Raw genomic sequence first — 22,148 nt, forward strand, 5'->3', positions numbered from 1 at the left:
AAAGATTTGTACTTAGAGTTGTAAAGCTTAACCAAAAAGTCATCGAAATGCAGGTTTCAAAGAGCTATAACTAAAGTCAGGTAATAAAATATCGAAGAAATGTAGGCTCAAAAAAAACTAGAACTCGGACCCATAAAGCCATTTATAACGAAATGATCAAAGTTTTTGTAAATGTCAATGTCATTGTTATCGACGTTGACAATTGACATCAACATCATTCATCATTGACATTTTTTACCTATTTTGTGATTATTTTTATTTTTATTTTTATTTTCTTTTCCTTTTCTTGCACAATACAAGTTTGTTTTTATTAATTTTACATTTTATTTACTTGAAATTATCTTATGTAGTTAATTCAAAATGTATAAACATTTGATAGTTTGCAATATATTTTTCATTTCCATAATTCACGGGGAAATGATACCTCCAATTAAAACTGCAACAAAAACAACTGTTCCCGTTGTATCACCTAAACCAGAGGTGAAAAACGAAAATCATACACATAATGTGCTAAGTGTACCATTAACACACAATGTCAGTGCGGTTACTTTGCCAAGTAATGACATGGCTCTCATAAATTTAGAAAAAACTATAAATATTACTAAGGAAACATCTGTGGTTGCAAGAAAAGGAGTCAACTATGAAGAAACCAAAAGTCATGAAGACACCTCGGATATTCCTTTTATAAATAAAGCTAACAATGTAACAAGTAAACCATTGTCAATACATAATAGCACTACAGTTTTAAACAGTACAAATTTGCCTAAGGATATGCAAAAAATAATACCACACAAGCCTTTACTGTTGTCGGCAGAAGCATTAGCAAAAATGGACAAAATGAACAATGTAAACATCAATGAAAATGGTCACAGTGTCAAAGCTCATGTGGTCAAAGCTGGAAGCCACCCTGGGATGATCCTGCCGATAGTAATAACAATTTTGGTAGTTCCTATGTTTGCTGTGGTTGCATATATGGCACTGAAAAGAGGTCAAGAGGCTTGGAAAAACAGGCACTACAAAAGGATGGATTTTCTCCTTGACGGCATGTACAATGATTAAAATTACTATAACAACAAAAAATATTTAGCATATAGGGAGGTAACTAATTTACATATAGTCAGTTAAATCTATTAAAAATGCTGATAGTAATCACAGCAATGTGAAGATTTTTTATTATTTAGCTGAAGGGAAAAAGGATATGTTCAAAAAACATTGTCAATTATAAAAAAAAAAAACAATTATATTTTTGGTAGTTATAGGCTAAATTAACTTCCATACTTCTGAACCAAATAAGTTGCTGGTAAAATAAGAACATTTTGTAAATTACTATTTGATGCTCAAGAGAGAGCTTGATGACACTTTGAAAAGCAATAAAAATAATTAAATGTAATGTGGTGCTTAATGTTAAGAATGTGCCTTGTTGATATTACATTTATATTTGTATTTTTTATATTGAACTTTTATAATGTCTACTATTTCTAAGATTTGTTGTGATATTTTTATTCAGAATTTAACTTTTAATGTTATTGTACCAAGTAGTAAATATTTTTTAAAAATAAATACAAATGTTCTATGTATCATTGGTTTTATTCCAGAGTGAAACTTGTTAAAAATAAATAATGTATTTATTAATTTTAAAATAGTAAACCTATATATTTTTATGCTAAAGGTAACTCAGCACAATAATATCAAACACCTCTTGACAAGTAGTTTATAGTTGGTAGTTTTCTGCTAAGAACAGATTTTGCAACAGAGACAGATTAAGGAGATCTAAGGGTGGATGAAGTCATAGGTATCTGCTAGTAACTAATAACCATAAATATATTAACTGCATTTCTTTACCTTGTACACACATACTTTAAGGAACCAACCATCTATCAGCAACCCTTGTATCACCTGTATACACCTATCATTCGTTATCAACCCATATTTGAGTCACTACTGAGCCTCCTCTCAGAATAAGAGGGGTTAGGCTGGCCCAATGCAGATTGACAGACTTTACACACACAGAGAATTAAGAACATTCTCTGGTATGCAGGTTTCCTCACAATGTTATTCCTTCAGCGTCTTATTATTCTTTACACTTATACAGTATATTAATTAGAATCAAGGGACCAAAGCTTCAGTACAAAGACTTTTGGACATGTGGTGGTTGCGAAATTAAATTACTAGGTACAGAAATCAGACAGTAAGTGTACAATAATTTCAACAATTTCAAGTTCTACATAGTCATATGGTCTAGTGGTGTAACACCAAGGTATTTTAGAATAAACATGAGTTCGATGCCAGGTAACAATATATATTTTTTTGTTTTTCTCAATTGTTTTCTTAAACTATTTTGAAAGTAAGTAAGTGTACCTCGATGAATAAAAGCAAAAAAATCTCCATTTAAAATTGCCGCTGTTTTAGTTCTAAAATATTCCGTTTGCGGAAATAGTAGCGCTGCTACGTCGTTTTCGTGTATGAACCTTCACTTCTTCTCTTTGGAGTAAAAATTCTTTGCTTTTCTTTGATTATGAGGAATTTGTCATCTGTGATTAGGATCCTCTGTACCACAAACGGCTAAAAAGATACTCTGTACGATAATAATGTACTCTGTGGCCATAGAGTACATTGAATATTATCTGTGACTCTGCTCTAGGCTCTATGACAGCGTGTACTGTCATCAACTGTCAATGTCAACTGTCAACTGTATGGTCTTTAGTCTATTGGAGTGTTGGGTTTGGGTAAATTACGCGAATTTTGCGGATTTTTGTGAGCGTATTATCAATTTTGCAAATGTAATAGTGTAGCCCAAACTTGTGCATGAATTAATTACATGCTAATAAAATATATAATTATGAGCATATGAAGTGTGGTTTCTCAAAAGATTATCATTTTAGTGGTCTCGCATAAGAAAATATAACCTTGGTCTGAAAATGGTAAGTAAGTATGTACATAAAATATAATAAGCTATCTTTGGCAGGATTGTGTGCAACTCATCAAGATTTTATATAAAAGAAGTAAAAATTACACTTTTTCAATGCCTGTGTAAATTTTTGCATTGTGCATTTCTCTATTTTAATTACCACATAAATCATTTTTAAAAGCAAAGTTCATATTTGTTTAAAAAAATCATAGCTTACCTAGTTAGGAAAAACAGCCAGTGCTCTATATTTTCTAATTGTATTTTTGATTTTCGTTTTTTCATACTTATTATAAATTGTTATAATTAATACTCCCTTGGCGTATTAATACGTTTAATGGCTTACTACAGGGTTAGGCCTCCCTTGTTATTGAAGTTGGGATATATTCCCTGGACATCCTTCAAATGTAATATAATATTTCTATATTAAAGCCACATTCAATGTGCACTGTTTACCAACAAACAAATTAGAAATGAAGATAGAAAATACATGTTATTTTATAACTTATTTATTTTAAATTATGTATTATGTAGTTCTTTCATAAAATATTATTCAAGATATATAATATTAACTATATGTAATTGTTCTAATTAATTAAAATTATTTTCATTAATTTAAGAACAAGTTAATTACAATTATATATTAGGTGTGAAATGAATGATTTATACCCTCATTTTTAATTTGATTGTTGGAAAACAGTGGACATAGAGTATGGTCTAGTGGTTAGCCAGTTTGACTTTGGATCACAAGGTCCTGGGTGTAAGTCCTGTAGCAGGTCATGAATTTAGCTTTTCACAAATTCCTCAGGAATCCATGATTTTTTTCAGGATTAAAAGTAGCCTATTTGTTAATCCAGAGTAAAATCTATTTCCATTCCAAATTTCAGCCAAATCGCTTCAGGAGGCAACATCCAAACAAATATCCAAACAAACATACATCCATACAAACTTTTGCATTTATAATATTAGGATAGTAGGATACTGTGCTTTTCTGGAGAGTAAGACAATAGTGTTATACCCCTGTGCCTTTAGGAGCATGTTATGCTGTAGTTCTCTGTCATTACCGTTAACTTCTTATAGTGATTGTAAAAGAACACCACCCTCACCCTGAGAGTGTTCACCCACATTGAAGTAGAGTGGTAGGTCTAAGCTTTTTTTATTCTTTTCAAGTTAACCCTTGACCACAATCTCACCTGATGGTAAGTAACGATGCAATCCAAGATGGAAGCAGGCTAACATTTAGTGATAAAGATGAAGTAGAGTGGTAGGTCTAAGCTACTCCTTTTTTTATTCTTTTCAAGTTAACCCTTGACCACAATCTCACCTGTTGTTAAGTAACGATGCAATCCAAGATGGAAGCAGGCTAACATTTAGTGATAAAGATGAATATTGCCAATGCTCTTGTTATTATATGATTTGTGCCAACATCAACATAACTTTATAGATTACATTCTGAAGTGAGCACACAGTGCACAGATTGGATACAGAGATGAAATGTGTCTTTATAGCACATAAATAATGAGTGCACAAAGTGGTTGTGTTAGCTGCAACGATGAGTCCGAACACTTTGACACTAAACACGATGGAGACTGTTCGGAAGGTGAAGACGCACAAATACGCCTGGCGCCACACGTGCAGGCGTACTTGGCACACAACAACCCAACCACCAACTGCTGCGGCTTCGCCATACCTATTGCTTTTGAGAGGGCCGCCCCCGGCACCTGGTGGAACCCACGCTTTGACTCTGAAATACTCGAGGGACAATACAGAAGTAGCTCTTTTAGACAGATAAGACTAAGATTCAGGTGATTTTACTATTTTTCTTGATATATTGTATGTTTTGCTCTACACCTCAGTACCATGTAAAGGGTTCCTTGTTGAAGATACTATTTCACATCAAAAACATTAAAATATAAAAAAAAAATTACATAATATTTGTGTATGCCTGCAATATTTAGATAATTTAAATTCATTTATCTACAGGTTGTCTTAAAATGAAATCCTTAAACAATAAGGCCGCCTTTGCACATTTTCTGTTTAATATTTCTTTTGTAACTGTGCAATAAAAAATAAATTAATTTAATTTAATTTTTTAATGCTAAACAACGAACTGCTGTGATGTGCTTAGATATATTTAGGAGTGAATGCTAAAAGCATTATAGTTTTTTTTAATACTTTATGTTTTTGTAACTGAGGAAATATCAGATTTTTCTCTTTTAAGAAAGAATAATATGACATAAGCACAGGCAAAAAAATTATTGTAATAGAATCTTGAAAAGAATTTAAATACGCAGAAAGACTAAATACAGTCTGGGTTTTTTGTTTGTGGTCATGTTCACCAAGGAACCATTTCTATCTTAAATAGCTGTACCACACAATTCTCATGATCCTTCTCATTGTTGTTGTATTATAATGACTGTTTTTTATTGTTTTCAGATTTGCACTTTTATATATTTTGATATTTTCTATATCATGGTTTATCTACCTTGTGGTTCTTGGCTTAAATGGTGTATCTGTAAAATGGCCGTTTTTGTGTTCTATATTTGCTGGTGTCCTCCTTATAACGTCTGTTATGTTGTTTGTAACATTTACAAATATTTACAAAGTGTACACATCCAAGCTATCCCTGATCATGGCACTCGCTCTGTGTACCCTCAGTCTGTCTTTAGTGACATTGACCACACAAATCAATGCTGAATATGTCCAAGCTGCTGATATCAGTCAATCTGGGCATTTTGCTATGTGTATAGAGATTCTGCTGATAATATACACCCTGACACCGTTACCCCTATTTGTTTGTGTGATCATAGGACTGATGTATTCAACAGTGTTTGAAGTCTTGAATATTGTATTGCACTTATCTGACCAAGAATGGCAGTACCCTGGAATGTTTGTGAGGGTTTTTTTACAACTCTGTGTTCACATAATCGGTGTGCATATTTATCTTATGACATTTGTGAGAATGCGCGGAACGTTCATGAAAGTAGGTCAGAGCCTGTTAGTAGGGCGACAACTCGAAATGGAGAAATTATTAAAGGAAAAAATGATCCACTCTGTAATGCCACCGAAGCTGGCCAGCTGGTTGATGGAAGAGCAAATATTAGAAAACGAAACGACATTCAAAACTCACAACGCTTTACATTCACGTAGTTCGAATCCAGGAGCTTCTGATATCAAATCACTATTCAGACCTTTCAACATGCACTCGATGGATAATGTTTCGATACTTTTCGCCGATATTGTTGGTTTTACAAGGATGTCGAGCAATAAGAGTGCAGAGGAGTTAGTGAATATACTGAATGATTTATTCGAAAAGTTCGATGAGTTATGTCTGCTTCATGGTTGCGAAAAAATATCGACATTAGGAGACTGTTATTATTGCGTATCTGGTTGTCCAGAGCCTAGACCCGATCATGCAACGTGTTGTGTGGAAATGGGACTGGGTAAGTTAATAGAAGTCATATTTTTGAGATTAATAATACGTTATCGTTGCACTCGTTAATGTATTCAATCGGTATTTCAGGTATGATAGAGGCGATCCAAGAGTTTGATAGAGAGCGCGATGAGGGGGTAAACATGAGAGTCGGTGTGCACACGGGGACCGTTTTATGTGGTATAGTCGGCACGAGGAGGTTCAAATTCGACGTTTGGAGCAACGACGTTACTTTCGCTAACAAAATGGAGTCCACCGGAAAGCCGGGCCGCGTACACATTTCCGAGGAGACTTGCAAATTCCTCGGAGGCTCCTACGTTTTAGAGGAGGGCGAGGAAGTTTTCGGTAATTAGATCGTAAATATTTGGTATGCATGTCTTTATTACCTTTTAATAATTATAAACCCTGTGTCCAGGTCATAAAACCTACTTCATAGAGGGGCGCCTGCTGAATTCCCCCTACGATCACGACCGCTGCCTCACGCCCTCCAATCCTATTAACGTCCGCCTCATTATATCTCCCGCAGTGTCCCCGCAATCTATTTTGTCCTTCAATCACTCGCCGCTACCGCTGTCTGCTAAAACGAGCGAATCGTCGACGGATGAAAAACAAAACAAAAACGATGCCAAAAATTCGAACAACTTCCTATCCCCGAATCCTTTTAATTTTCGTAATAAAGCGAGTTCACTGCCAAGCATTTTGGATTCTGATACTGAAATGGACGAAAAGAAAGGTTTTCCTGAGAGGAACGGCAACTCATCGAAAAGTCCGACGTCTGTTGGTAAGTCGCACAATTTAAGTTATTAAAATTTTTGCTTATGTACTAAATGCTAACTTTTTATCGATAGTATATAAAATAATATTGAAGCTATTGCTTGTTATTTAAATAGATCATGCTGATTTAGCATAACTTCAAAAACAATTTCTGAATGAGTTTACCGATCGTGTTTTGCAATTAAAAACCATCAATCAGCTTTAATTAAATTAGAACGGATTACGCTACCAGTTTTTGTTTACGGCCATAAAATATTGTTGAACCCTTGAACTGAGGCGGAGTTTTATTTATTGAAAGTCTTAGTTATCAGCGCCACAGCTTGCTGATAAGATATTGTGTGACTCTTAATTACTTGAAGGTGATGCTCTTTGCGCATCTCGCCTCTGTTGATGAAACATTCCTCGCATATTAATTTAAATTATAATGTTTATGTTAGCTGTTCATGTTATAGCATAAAACATTTTCATATTTTATGTTATGATTGCGAATAAAAGATTGTTTTGTGATTCAAATATAGACGGTTAACGCAGTCAGCAACGTATGCGATCGTTTGTAATAACACTCGAGAATCGAGATGTAGATTTTCTCGCTTTGCATCTGTTTAAAACTATTTACGATTATTACTCCTCTGAATTTTATTTCTGCACGTCATCTCCTGAAAAAGGATAGCATACAGTAATATCTATACTAATGTTATAAAGCTAAAGAGTTTATTTGTTTGTTTGGTTCAACGCGGTTAATCTCATCAGGAACTACTGATTCAAATTGAAAAAAAAAATTGTGCTGCATAGTTATGTTTATCTACGAAGGCTTTATCTATATAAATATTAATATTATTCTTATGTATATTAATATTATAAATAAAAAAAAAGTACATACAGCCGAACGTAGAACCTCCTCCTTTTTGGAAGTCGGTTAAAAAAAAGGTAAAGTTTGTGGTGTTTTGGGGGTAATCTCTGTGTCTAGTGAACCGGTTTTGAAAAATCTTTTACCACTACAAAGCCACGTCATTTGTGAGTGTTATAGGCCATATATCCCCTTATTCTCAAAGGAACGGAAATTACGCGGGATAAATCACGGGCTCAGGCGTCGACTAGTAGGCTATACGATTAGTGATAGTAGACTCATAATATCACGGTTTTTAATTGTATAAATGGTTAAACAAACGTGATTCAGGGTAGTTTAGACCAAGGAAAATGCTTGATGATCTTAAAAAGCAAAAGTGATCCCTTTAACGTTATGCGGCATTTGTCAATTGGCTTGAATTGTGATAAAGAGCTCGAGCATTTTTCCGATTGCTCTGGATTGACCCTTAGTTGGATCCGAATGGCGTCGAACCCATCCGGTTCTCAATAATTTACTACTATTTATGGATTTCGTTCAACGAACGAAACGTACGTCTGTCGATTTTTAACCGGATATAGGTAGGTACTTTGGAAAGTTCTGATGATGATGATCCATCTTGTTCCTCCATCTTCTTCTGCCACAGCAAAAGTTTGTAATGCCCTTCGGGCGTTTGTGTTTCCTGACACTTTAAACAACTTCAAAATAAGAGTGAATAGGCATCTTTTTATGTTGTATGACTTTATAGGCTTGCGCTTGAATACAATTATGCCTAATTGAATGCAAATATGAAGTCTAAGATGGAGCGCGCTTGCCTAGAAGATGCCTATTCGCTCTTGCCTTGAAGGAGCACAAATTGTACATGTCAGGAAAAACATACGCTGGAATGTCATTCTATTAGACAGCATTGATGCAAAACGTCTCGTGCGGGTTGATTGGACGACGACAACAAAGGAATGGCATTTTTCACGACGTCTCGCTGTTCTGTGGTAGAATGGGGATGGAGGAACTAGATTATAAAATTCTTATGCACACACTTCGAAGTATATCCGGTAAAAGACCGATAGACAGGCGACGTTGCGTCGGTGTTGTGAACTTTACGATTTCGTCTGTGTCAACGATCCATTACCTATGATACGTCCAGCGCCACGATCAACCGAGTCTATTGCAGCAAGCTGCTATTTAGCAGACCCATCCCATCACAAGCGTGCTCCACCTTAGACTGCACTCCACTACTGATTTCCAGCCTATTTATCACAATAAAAATCACCAAAAATTGTTTAATCAAATAGAGCTAAACAGTCAATCACATTGGACTTATTAGCGATGTGTAAAAACGATTCCATGTGCTTATAGCTTTAGTAGCATTCGCGCGCTAAGTGATATTACAATAAACGTATTGACTCGTGAACGTGACAAGTTTTTAGATAAACAATAAGTGGTTAGCCGGCAAATAGAACGTAGGCAGCAGGCGCTTGTCCAGTGATTCGCTATCTAACGGCATGATACATATCTTACTGATTTAAACATTAGAAACTAAACAGTATTAGATACATATAAAAATAAAGGTATAATCACTAACTAATTAATATTGAATCTGTTTCAACTCTCGTTTTTGATTTTTCATTAATATTTGCCCTATTGTCTTTTAAATGTGATTAATATTTCTCATCTCAATATTTCCCATTCCTCTCCAACTAGTCGGAGAAGACTGTTTTAGTATTGGGTACGACAATAATCCAGGCGGGGATCGAACTTCCACCAGTTAGTTCATTAATTATTTTTATTTTTACATTAGGTATCATTGGCTTGTAGAATCTCTTTAATATAATAATAATACTATATTAAAGATATATATTGACCCGGCAAACGTTGTTTTGTCCTTATCGCTTAGGGGTATGAAAAATAGATAACAAGCATACAAAATTTCATAAAAATCGGTCTAGCCATTTCGAAAGAATAACAAACACTGACCCACTAAAATTTTATAGGTATATTAAATTTATTCTATATATCCAATAAATGAAAATTATATGGGTACCTGTACTGACCATGAAATAATTAGTTCCAACTTTATATGCGTGAATTGCACGTGCAAGAATTATGTAACATTTTCATTGTTTCTCAAAAATTTCAAGTCGATGTTTTAAATAGATTTTTTTTTGGAGAAAAGCATGTTTAAAAAACCATTTCTCGGTTAGTGCTTTGGTACTAGAATCAGTTACAAAAATTACTTTTTTCGGTCTAGTTCAAATCATGAGTATATAAAGCCTACATGTGAACAAAATATTTTCTCAATATTGCCGGGATAAAGGAAATTATTAACCATATTATGATCCCCGACTCATTTCATTATGTGGTTATGTTGTACCAGAAAGCAGGCTAATATTATTTATACTTAATAACGTGTGATCATATTACGTTGCAGGCAGTTACGGCAAATACACGAACAAATTGAAAGGCTGGAAAGTGCCAAGGTTTTTGAGGAAGCATTCAGACACTCCGTTGCACGAAATGAAGAAACGTCAGTTTAATGATAAGACAATACACTTCGTGGAGCGAGGACAGGAGACCGTCCAGTCTAACAACGGTTACCATCAAGTGCCTATAGTGATAGAATCTCAGGATAATAAGTCGAAACCAGTACAAAGTAGTAGTAAATTGAACTGTCCTCCTAACCAAGAAATGGCGTCGTTTGAAAAAGAAATCATAGACATTCGTTCCTATTTGAGCCAATCTAGGAGTAACATGTCACCCTTCGCTAGAAGTAGCAGCTATAGATCACAGTATGGAAGACCTAATATAGAGGTTAGTAGTCTTACAGTGGAATTCATAGACATTGTAGGGGCACCCCCAGGGGTTTATTCAGCCGCAGTGTATCGAATTTAACCTCTATTTGTTTGAAAATTTGACACTCAGCGGGTGAATGATCCCCTGGGGGTGCCCCTAGAAATTCTATGAATTCCATTGTTAGTTTTTTTTCATGAAGGTAAGTAATGTAAAGTAGGAGTTATTTGCACAATAGCTGTTAGCGACTTTTATTGCTTCATATTGTTAAGTTTGTAAAAGGAACACAACTTGTATATTTTTTTCCTCAGGAAAAACACAATATTATAACTAAACATATTCTGTTTCTCAAGATTTAAATAATGTAAGTTTCATTATGGATACATATACGTTTTGTAATTTTATGTTAAAATTATTATAATCAATTTAAAAGTGCAACAAATAAATTGGCAACTTTCAACTACATGTGTGTTTCTAAGTAAAATACTTTGAGGAAAAGTCCAGTTGTGTACCATTCAACTTTACCTCTTAGTCACGATCATAAAACGTAAAAATTTTGTCGAGTCATACAATAACATCTCATAAAAGTATAGAGGCATGACATTGACATGGATATCAGTGGGTTTTTTGGGTAGTTATTGGGAAATGAGTCTGTATACCTTGACCATTGAGACTATGTGAAAATTTCAATCTATACTAATACTATAAAGCTGAAGAGTTTGTTTGTTTGTTTGATTGAACGCGCTAATCTCTGGAACTACTGGTCTGATTTGAAAAATTCTTTTAGTGTTAGATAGCCCATTTATCGAGGAAGGCTATAGGCCTATATATTTTATCTTTGTATTCCTACGGGAACGGGAACCACGCGGGTGAAACCGTGCATCTACTAGTTTAATAATACAACGCCTTATGGTAGGCGTCAACATATAATAACCAGTGCACAGTAAAACCAACTGTGGTTTTGTTGCATCATGGTTAATTTAAATATGTATTTTGTAGAATAATAAATAAATAAAATAAATATCCGCATCGTATCGGACGCATCAAAACAAACACCCCGCCCGTTACAGTAGTTTAGGCGTTTAAGTGGAATTTATATATAAATACGTAATCAAAAACACACATTTGTAAAATTGTGTCTTTGATTTTAAAAACAACAAACCACTTAAACACTTTAAAACACAATCATTTCTAATTTGTAGATTCCAGTATGCCGGGCGCGTTCTTCCACGTTAGCCACTCAAGGGGAGTTGATCAGGCCGAAAGACCGCAGGCTGAATCTGCCGCTGCCGGTTCCCCGGTCTATCGATGACGTCATCAGCCTATGCCCTTCCGTCAACAGCCGAAAGGACTCCGGCATCAGAAGTACCAGTCGAAGATCTAGTATTCAACAGCAGGTGAGTCAATTTGAGCTGTGGTATAGGACTTAATAAATAAATTTAAAAAAATAAAAACACCTGACTGTATAAAGTACAAATATACTAAAAAGAAAAAAAGTTCCAACCAGAAGTGTAGAATGCAAATAGAAAACATTAGGGACTTATATTGGATGATTTTCTATTCTTCTGTCTAGACTAGCGGACGCCCGCGACTTCGTCCGCCCTTTGACCTCTTTAATCCAGCCCTTACAGTAGTATCGCTGTAAAAATGGAGTAACTTCTCCCGTTTTCCCAACATTTCCCTTCACTGTTTGATCCTATTGATCGTAGCGTGATGAAAAATATAGTACCTGCCCAGGAGTATGAAGAATAATTGTACCAAGTTTTCTTAAAATCCGTCGAGTAGTTTTTGTTTCTATAACGAACATATATACAGACGAACGGATAGACAGACAGACAAAAATTTTACTGATTGCATTTTTGGCATCAGTAACGATCACCAATCACCCCCCTGATAGTTATTTTGGAAATATATTTCATGTACAGAATTGACCTCTCTACAGATTTATTGTTAGTATAGATTATTTAATGGGTCCCATCTTGGCAGTTAAGTAAACATACAGGCTACTTGTTAATTTATTGTTATGCAAAATGAATTCAAATAATTTCAATGTGACTTGTTACAATTGTATATTTGCCTATGTATAAATATTAACAACCGAACTTCGCTTTGCGCTAGCTTTAAAGATAGCTACATAAAAGGTAGCGTTCTTTAAAATTAAGGATGGTCATTGCTTAGATGAAGTTTACTCCAATGCCAGCATGACGTTATCTTGAATGTATAAACGACTATCTGAACTATGCGGTTTCACCCGCGTAGTTCACTTTCCCGTGAGAATATGGGGTTAAAATATAGCCTTTGACACTCACAAATACCGTGGCTTTCTATCAATAAAAGAATTTTCAATATCGGTTTCTTAGATTAACCTCTACAACCACACAAAGTTAACCTCTTTAAAATATTAGTATAGATAGAGGTAGGAACCATTTACATTTTTAAATCACTTAAATTTTCAGCTTCAATTAAATGTTGGGATGTAATAATTTACAATCGTTTGAAACATAAAACTGTTACATTAAACTCTTAGCACATGTTTCGGCAATGAAAATTGTAAATATATTTCTTTCGCTCTATACAGATACATTTCAAACGTGAAAAATAACTGCTAATCTTCATAAACATTTACTTTTAACATTATATGCCTTTGTACCGTTTTATATTTAGATGTGTAAACTGTAAACACAGTGATTGCAGTCATCGTTTAGCAAAATGGAGTATGTTGATTTTTCCAGATATTCGCACTCAATCATGCGTCACTGGCAACGTCTCAGGCCGACATGATGCAGCACCGAGTATCGGGATATTATACTTCGAGCCAGTCTTCTATAAACGACCCCCCTTCTAGAAGCAGGTTGCCTCCACCGCTGAACGAAGACCAGGTCAAATCACTACAGAAGCTGAGGAAACAATCAGATCTTCAGTTGATCAGATGCGTCCAAGACAATGCGAGGTCGGGAATAAACTATTTCGTTCAACCGCCTTTGAATAGGTTTACTCTGTTTTTCAAAATCCCGGAAATGGAAAATCATTATCGGGACAAAGCGCACAGAAGTGATGATTGCGAGGACTTCCCGCCCACTCTCACCACATCTCGATTCAACACTGCTTTAGACATATTAGTATCAGCGATCATATTTTTAGCTGTTTCCAGTTCGATATTAATTTTGTATAACGAATGGCGATACACAATCGGGTGGTTTGTGTTTTTCGTTGTCATAGAGGTACTCGCTATGACCTTGTGCATTTATAGACATTATTTAAAGTGGAAAACGAAACACGACCCGCACGATATTACGGACGCTATGCGAAGGTCCGTCAAGATATTTAGAAAATTATCAAACTGGTACCCGTGGCATTTGTCAGGCGGCCTGTTAATAAGTTTGCCGATATTGGCTATACTCATCAATTTCTCTTGCCAAAACACTACTATGACAATTTTGAAGGGAGAACAGTCTTTTTACGTTTATCTTTTGTATATTTGTATAGTCCACTTTTGCAACTTTACACAGATGAGTTGGCTAGTAAAAAACACAATGGTCACGTTATACGCCGGCCTATTCTTGTTCTTCGTCATTCTGGGTTGTCGCGAGGCGAATACTCAATTATTACACTCTGATATTAACCCTCTGTCGGTCGCTCAAAACATGTCGTTATTTAATATGTTAAATATTTCCAATGATGATTTGTTTGAAAACAATACGTCCACGTTCGTACACGAAGGTATGCACCATAAAATGCACCTCACAGAATTGTATTTAGACGTCGCGTTATTGCTGATGTTAGTTTGGTTTCTTAACAGAGAGTTTGAAATCAGTTACCGCCTAAGTTTCTATAGCAACGTGGTAGCTAACCGCGACAAGCAAAGAGTGCAAAATATGAGGAACCAAGCTGATTGGTTGCTGCACAATATTATACCGCGCCACGTCGCCGACCAGTTAAAGAATACTGCCAAATATTCAGAGAATCATAAAGACGTAGCGATTATATTTGCTAGTATTGTGAATTTCAACGAAATGTATGATGAGTCGTATTTGAAAGGCAAAGAATATTTGCGGGTTTTAAACGAGCTGATTGCCGATTTCGACGAACTGTTGGAGAGACCGGAGTTCCAGCACGTGGAGAAAATTAAGACTATAGGCAGCACTTTCATGGCAGCTAGCGGCCTGAATCCCGGGCTGCGACACTCTTCGCGGGGTACATACGACCACCTTTACCAGTTGATGGATTTCGCGTTGGAAATGCAGAAAGTGGTGGATAATTTTAATCAAGATTTACTGGAATTCGATTTTATTCTCCGTATCGGTTATAATTTTGGCGATGTCACGGCCGGTGTCATTGGCACCTCGAAGTTGTACTATGACATTTGGGGCGACGCCGTGAACATCGCCTCGCGGATGGACTCCACAGGGGTTCCCAAACGGATCCAGGTGGCCGAGCCCTGTCTCTCCGTGCTGTCTTGTAAATATGACTTCGAACAACGAGGAAGCGTTTATGTAAAGGGGAAAGACAACATGAACGTTCATCTTGTGATCGGTAAGAAAGATTCGTAGAAGTGTACTATAGAAAAGTAGAATCTGTGATTTAACTATTTATATTTATACAAACTACTGATAAATTTAATCAATTGTAATTTTTATTTTAAGAGATGACTGTAGACTCTATTTATTGTGTATTATATGGGCGTAATAGCTTGTAAGAAATACTCGGAATGTAAAATATGATAATTTATTCTTGAGCTTTATTAGTAGGCAAATGTTCTTGTAACAATAAATTTATTTATCTTAGCGACTAACTTGTAGAAGTGTACTTCGAATTCCTTGCCTCTAAAAAACTGTGACCAGTGCTCTAGTCTGCGATTATATTTGATACAGATGATCCAATTGTGCTTATGTAATAATTATATCGGGTGTATATAATAAAAACAATTGACCTTGGGAAAAGGAAGTAGCTGTGCTTGAAATATGTGTTTATAATATAAACATAAACATTTTATATTACAACGATTGGATTACTCGTGTTAGATGTGATTTGTACATACGATTGTATACCTATTTTATGATGCTCTAAGATTATTTATACATATTTTGTATAAAAAACAAAAGTGCTATATGTGTTTAAATGTGATTAGGATATCTGGAACGATATATTTATTGTAAATAACATACTTTTCTATTTGATCTTCGTAATGATCTGCATAACTATTAGAATTTTATTTAAGGGGACTGCGGTATACCTTTTTTGAAAATTTTATTGATTGTACTCCCGCCCCATATTCCTTATAGGTATAATATATATATTAGTGAAATAAGAATTCGATTTCCTGCGGAAAAAATAAATAATTAGGCGTATATACATTTAAATCGAGGCTTTCACAACAGCTGTATGTTTTTGCTATCATAAATCAGTAATGCAGCGATAATAGTGATGGAACTCATGTCTTTCAAATGATTGAATGAAGCCTGTTCGAAGGAATAGTTACAGAAGTAATTTGCTATGAACTACCATAATGGAAGTAAATAAAACTTTAGAATGGTAGAAATATTTTATATAGTGTACAATATCATTTTTATACTGTGCAACTAATTCTTTTCTAATACCTATAAGATATTGTATTATTGCAAATGAATTTATTTAAATATGATGATGGGAAAACGATCACGTGATTTCGAAAAAATCAAGTTATGATTTATCCCTAGGGAAGGAAAGATCTCTTTCCTGGGTTTTAAATCCATATCTGTGTTTCATTAAATATCGAGTTAATATTTTTTTCATCACTATATATTTTGGGCAACATAACTACCTTTTTTGTTAATGTGCATTATATGTAGGTATCGTATTCGTTGCGTTATCATTCATCCAATGAATACGTTTCTTTATCATCATGATGAATGTTAAAATGTGCACTTGAAGTTTGCTTTTTCAAATAGTATTAACGTTTTTCAATAACAGCGAGTCGTTATTTACGGCATAATGAGGCAGTGCAGCTCTGGTAGTTAATTTTTTCTAAATATATTGCAGTCTTAGTAATTTGCCTAATAGAAAATGCATGTATATGAGTATGTATGTAGTTTAAATCTAAGCAATTTTTTCAAAGACTTGATAGCAAAATTTAAGAGTGTATTTAATATTTACCTATTTATTTGAATTGTGTAGAAGATACATTAATATATAGATATTTAATATTTATGATGGTAGCACAGATGAAATATTAGTAGAATCTTGGTCTGAGAAATGTACAGCCTGACTTGAACATTGGGGGCGTCACAAATTTTTTAGCCATCTGTGCTTAGAAATTAGTTCCTTTTTATTTCGATAAATGGCGTGGTTTTCTATTTTTTAACCGACTTCATAAAAAGGAGGAGGTTTCTCAATTCATTTTTTTATGTGTGTTCGCGCATTTTTTTATGTGTATGGACCAATTTTTTGGTCAGGTAATGTTTACAGTTTATATCTACATAACTACACAAAATAATGTCTTAAAAGTTCCAATCGTATTTTTTCCACAGGACAGGCAAATAATATGGTATAGTATCAGAAATAAACTATAACGATTAACCGCTATCCAATCCGCATTAGGCCAGCGTGGTGGACTATTGGCCTAACCTCTCTCATTCTGAGAAGACTTGTGCTCAGCAGTGAGCTGAATATGGGTTGTAATGACGATTTACCGCAAATCTAGAAAATTCAAAAATATATTAGGAAATGACAGGCTGGAAACGCATCATGTCTTCATATAAGTAAATTTGATTGATTACCTACAATATAGACTACAAGCAATTGAACAAAAAATACCTGTGAAATGGCCCAACGTGAATAACGCTAAATAGGTCATTTATTACTGTACAGCATTTGTGCAATTTTGTACACATATATAGATACTTTACCCGAAAACGCCGTACATTTTTCTAGCGCAGGGGTCGAAATATAAGGGTCGCAAAACCTTACTTTTTCACTCGCGTACCTACCTGTACCGCTCAGAAATGACAGCATAGTGCTCAGAGCTATTTTCTGATATAGTAACAGCCTTCTAAGCATTATTCACGTTGGGTCATTTCACATGTAATTTTTGTTCAAGGGCTTGTAGTCTAATACGTATACGTAAATTTTTTATATATGATACATATTGTTCACTAAAAACTATTATATAAAACTGTCTGTACTTAAAATTTATTGGAACTAATTAATTAATAACATTATTTCTGTCTGTAAAGTACGATTAAGTGTAGGAATAACTTCCAAAATACGTAAATCCGATTATTTACCAATTACTTACAATGTTTTGTAAACTGCGCTTGCACAAAATGTACCTATGCAAAAGAGGTCGCAGCTCAGCCTATAACTTGAGCATAAATTGACTTGATTGTTCGTACTGTATTGTACAGTTACGCACATATTACAATTTTCATTTTCTTAAGCAGACTATGTACTTTATTCATATTCATGTAAGATTTTAAAAAATAACTACTTGTTGTACAAGTATTTATGTATTTAATTTTAAAATCTGACACGACTTTTAACATCTTCTGTATTCGATATGCGGATAAAGAACGGCTGGCCTATTCATTATTTTGGTCTTTATTATCAACCTTTTATACCTAAAATAAAAAAACATGAAATCAATTAATAAATATCATCTACCTACTATAACATATCCACCAGTAAACAACGGATGACATATTTTGTTACGTAGAGTTACAATTTCGTATGTCAACTAGCATACGTCAAAGATAATAAATTAGTACCTTTGACATTATAATACTATGCTAGTTGTACATGACATATACGGAATTCTATGTAACAAATTTCATCCGGTGCTTACTGGTGGTTATCACACAGTAGGTAAATGACATTTTGTCAATTGACTTGATGTTTATTTTAATAGGTTAATAATAAAGACCAAAATAGTGAATAGGCCAGCCGGGCAATTATTTCAAATAAGCTTACTTTACAATCATTTTTGAAATGTCAAGTTATGTTGATATGGTGATGAAGTCGAAAACTTAATTAAAGTTATGAATGTTCCAAACGCATTCAATTACATAAATATAAAGTATATACTATAAATCCGTATATGCGAGTGTGACCATTCAATGAATGAATGAATCAAACTGTACCTATATACTCAGACCAATTACCTTTGGACTTGTATCGCACTAAAATTCACCAATTGTCTGTCGTTTTTTGAGGGGAACGAGGTAAACTCACACATCGAAAATATTTAACAGCTATAAATATATTTAGTGTCCTTACACCACAAACAACTATATATTTAAATCGTAATATACACACGTGTAATTTTAACACAGTGTAACATCGATTTTATAGACGCAGTTTTTATAAATACGTTAGATCGTGATCATATACTTCGACAGAGGGGTAACGTCTAGTGAGGCAGGTCTTATGGTAATTGGTCTGAGCCTATATACGACAAACTGCATATACGATGCCACCATCGATCTCCTATTAAAAAGTGAGATGCACAATCAGCGACTAAAAAACGTCCCTACTTAATGAGTGTCAAACACAACTTCTTGGCACTCAATTCAAGTTTTGGCAAATTCAGCGTTAAAGGTTGAATTTGCTCGGAATTTGGGATTTTATTCAATATTGGACTATATTTAAAGGCCTTTAGGTATAATTTTCTTTACCAATCATTCTAAAACTATCAAAGGTAAAATGGCCAGATTTTAAGTGTTTTCTAGATGATTGTGCGTCCTTTTATTATAAGAGGTTAATGGATGCCACTTCTTAAAGTAATTTGCTTATTAATTACATCGACATATATTCTAAATCGCAATTTCAAACAATGAATTTCCCTCAAACGAATTGTAGATCTTCAAACTTATGATGAGAAGCCTTACTATACATTCCACTTGTATTTAAATTAATCGCCTTCAAAATGTCTATTTTCTATATATAAGGTATATAATATATATTTGGTATATAAATAAGATACTTATAAATTAATTCTTTTTGTTAACCAACTTTCAACAGTGGAAGAGATTAATTTGGTGTGTAATGTATGAATTATACAGGGTGTTCGGGAGTATTTCCCATAACTTCAAGGTGCCGAACCAGTTACAGGAGCCGCACTGCTTCACTAATATTTTTTTAACTAAAAAACATTTAAGTTTTCGTACAAATTAAAATAGTTCCGACTGTCCATGTAACAAACGCCTTTATCTATCCTTGCATTTTAAAATACGTCAAAGTTGACTACGTCCTAATTATGAGGATGCGTTTAAAGGACACATTTCAAGATATATTTACAAAAGAAATATTATTTACCCTGAAAATATTAATTTTAGAACACATGTTCCTTGAACATTTTAAAGGATTTTCGGTAAAGAATATAATCCCTGAGTTATGAGCACCCTGTATAACAGATATGTTTAGAGAGAATTAGTGCTGTATTCCCAGTGATATAGCCACTGTTTAAAATGTATAAAATGGCATGTAACTTGTGTAATTCTTAAATTTTACCAGAATGTTCCTTTGTGGACGTAGGCAATATTATACAGATACGGGATAATCAACATAATATTTTGTCAATATTATCCGAATAGAGACGCGATAGCCCAGTGGATATAACCTCTGCCTTCGGTTCGGAAGGGCGTAGATTCGAAACCGGTCAGTGGCATGCGCCTCTGACTTTTCAGTTATGTGCATTTTAAGAAATCAAATATCACATGTCTCAAGCGTTTAAGGAAAAACATCGTGAGGAAACCTTCATACCTGAGAATCTTCTTATTTCTCTGCGTGTGTGAAGTCTGCCAATCCTCATTGGGCCAGCGTAGTGGACGTAGTTGGGCTAACCGCCTCTAATAATAAATGATATATTGGAAAGTTCAAGGCAGATTATTTACTTTTATCAAAAATTAAAGGTTTTAATATTTAATGACGATTGAAATTAAAGTGCCACAGATATAGAAAGTATAGCCTGGCCAGAAATATAAAAAACCTAGTATGGTGCCGCCAGAAACACTTTTTTCATTTTTTTTTTCGTTTTCAGTAACATTCCTAGGTTTTTCATTTCTCTGGCCAGCTCATACATATATACATAAGCTATTATTTATTCTAATTCTAATGCAGCTTTAGTAATTAAGCATAGAATTTTGTATGTATGTAGGTACCTTGTGATTTCTAGTGAAATTTTGGCAGCTCGCTCATCTTATATCTTTCTATTTATTGACAAAAGTTGTTTTCAAAAACCCACTACAACGTAATCGAGTATTCTTTGTTTCTTGATGTGAAGTGGTATAAAAATATACACTTGTTTGTATTACGAATCGAATTGAAATAACATCGATTCCTTACTAAAAATACATATTTTTGTTATTTCTTAGTGCTTTCTCGATCCACGTTGGTATTTATCTATTTATTTGTTATTTTTTTATTTTGTCAGGCCTTTTGGGTTTGCTAAATTACACTCAGAGGCACAATTATCCGCCCACTTTTAATACGACGCGAGTATATTAAAGTGGGCGGATAATTGTGCCCTGAGTATAATTTACAAACCCAACCTACGAAAATAAAAATGAAATATTTTAAAAGTTGTAATGAATTGAATGAGAAGAATGAATTTTTAGAATCGTTGGACCAAAACTGAAATACCTAAAGATACTTAGCTCTCTTTACAATTTATGATTTATATATACTAATGATGTCCAAAATGGAATGTAATAGTTAATTATATATTAATTATACTTACATGCTATTTACTATTTAATAAAACAGTTATCTTTGTATATTATATATATTGTTTACTTCCTATTTAAGTATACCTACCGCCTTCATATTTTTTCAAATTCTAAAACGAATATGTGTAAAGAATAAAAGGTATTAATATTGACATTGTTTTCTTTTAATTACAATTTACCTTTAATGAAGTTGCTACTAAGTTCAAAATTATAAGAAATTATTATTAGGAATCACCTTTCGGAGGTATTACTTATTTGTGCAAACTTTTAAGATAATAATTTCTAGTTAATATGAAATCTATACTTAATATTTTGTAGAGGTTAAGTTTGTGGCATTTTAGGGGGTAATCTCTAGATGTACTGAACCCCATATTCTCATGGCTGAGGCTCACATGAGGGAATCGCGCGAGTGAAACCGCGGTGCCTCGGCTAGTATGAAATACAGTTCAATAGGATCTGCCTATGCACGAAAAAGTATCGTACCCCGATACTTATTCTATAAAATTACAGTTGAAACCTTTTCTGCCATTAGTTCCTAATAAGAACTGCCAAAATATGGAATGCCCTTCCGGCGTCTGTGTTACTGACACGTATAGTTTGTGCACCTTCAAGGCAAGAGTGAATAGGCATCTTCTAAGCGAGCGCGATTCAGATTTAGACCTCATCATTGCTTTCCATCAGGCTCGATTGTGGTCAAGCGTAAGC

At 34.3% G+C, this 22,148-nt stretch overlaps 2 protein-coding genes across 3 annotated transcripts; both read left to right on the top strand.

The window, feature by feature from the left end:
• The first annotated feature begins 207 nt into the window (after positions 1 to 207).
• Positions 208 to 1,575, top strand: LOC112054499 (uncharacterized). Its single transcript, XM_024094299.2, has one exon. It carries the CDS (start codon positions 361 to 363, stop codon positions 1,057 to 1,059), a length of 699 nt encoding a protein of 232 aa, XP_023950067.2. The 5' UTR covers positions 208 to 360; the 3' UTR covers positions 1,060 to 1,575.
• A 1,126-nt stretch (positions 1,576 to 2,701) lies between these two features.
• Positions 2,702 to 21,595, top strand: LOC112054500 (adenylate cyclase type 9). 2 transcript variants are annotated; one of them, XM_024094300.2, is made up of 8 exons: positions 2,702 to 2,921; positions 4,350 to 4,710; positions 5,342 to 6,348; positions 6,429 to 6,683; positions 6,754 to 7,119; positions 10,385 to 10,764; positions 11,946 to 12,140; positions 13,476 to 21,595. In XM_024094300.2, exons 2-8 carry the CDS (start codon positions 4,424 to 4,426, stop codon positions 15,291 to 15,293), a joined length of 4,308 nt encoding a protein of 1,435 aa, XP_023950068.2. In that variant the 5' UTR covers positions 2,702 to 2,921; positions 4,350 to 4,423; the 3' UTR covers positions 15,294 to 21,595. The 2 variants fall into 2 exon arrangements, with proteins under 2 accessions (XP_023950068.2, XP_023950070.2); XM_024094302.2 differs by having other exon boundaries at positions 4,414 to 4,710.
• Positions 21,596 to 22,148: the final 553 nt, after the last annotated feature.

The sequence above is a fragment of the Bicyclus anynana genome, chromosome 6, assembly GCF_947172395.1.
Source record: "Bicyclus anynana chromosome 6, ilBicAnyn1.1, whole genome shotgun sequence".
Lineage (NCBI taxonomy): Eukaryota > Metazoa > Arthropoda > Insecta > Lepidoptera > Nymphalidae > Bicyclus > Bicyclus anynana.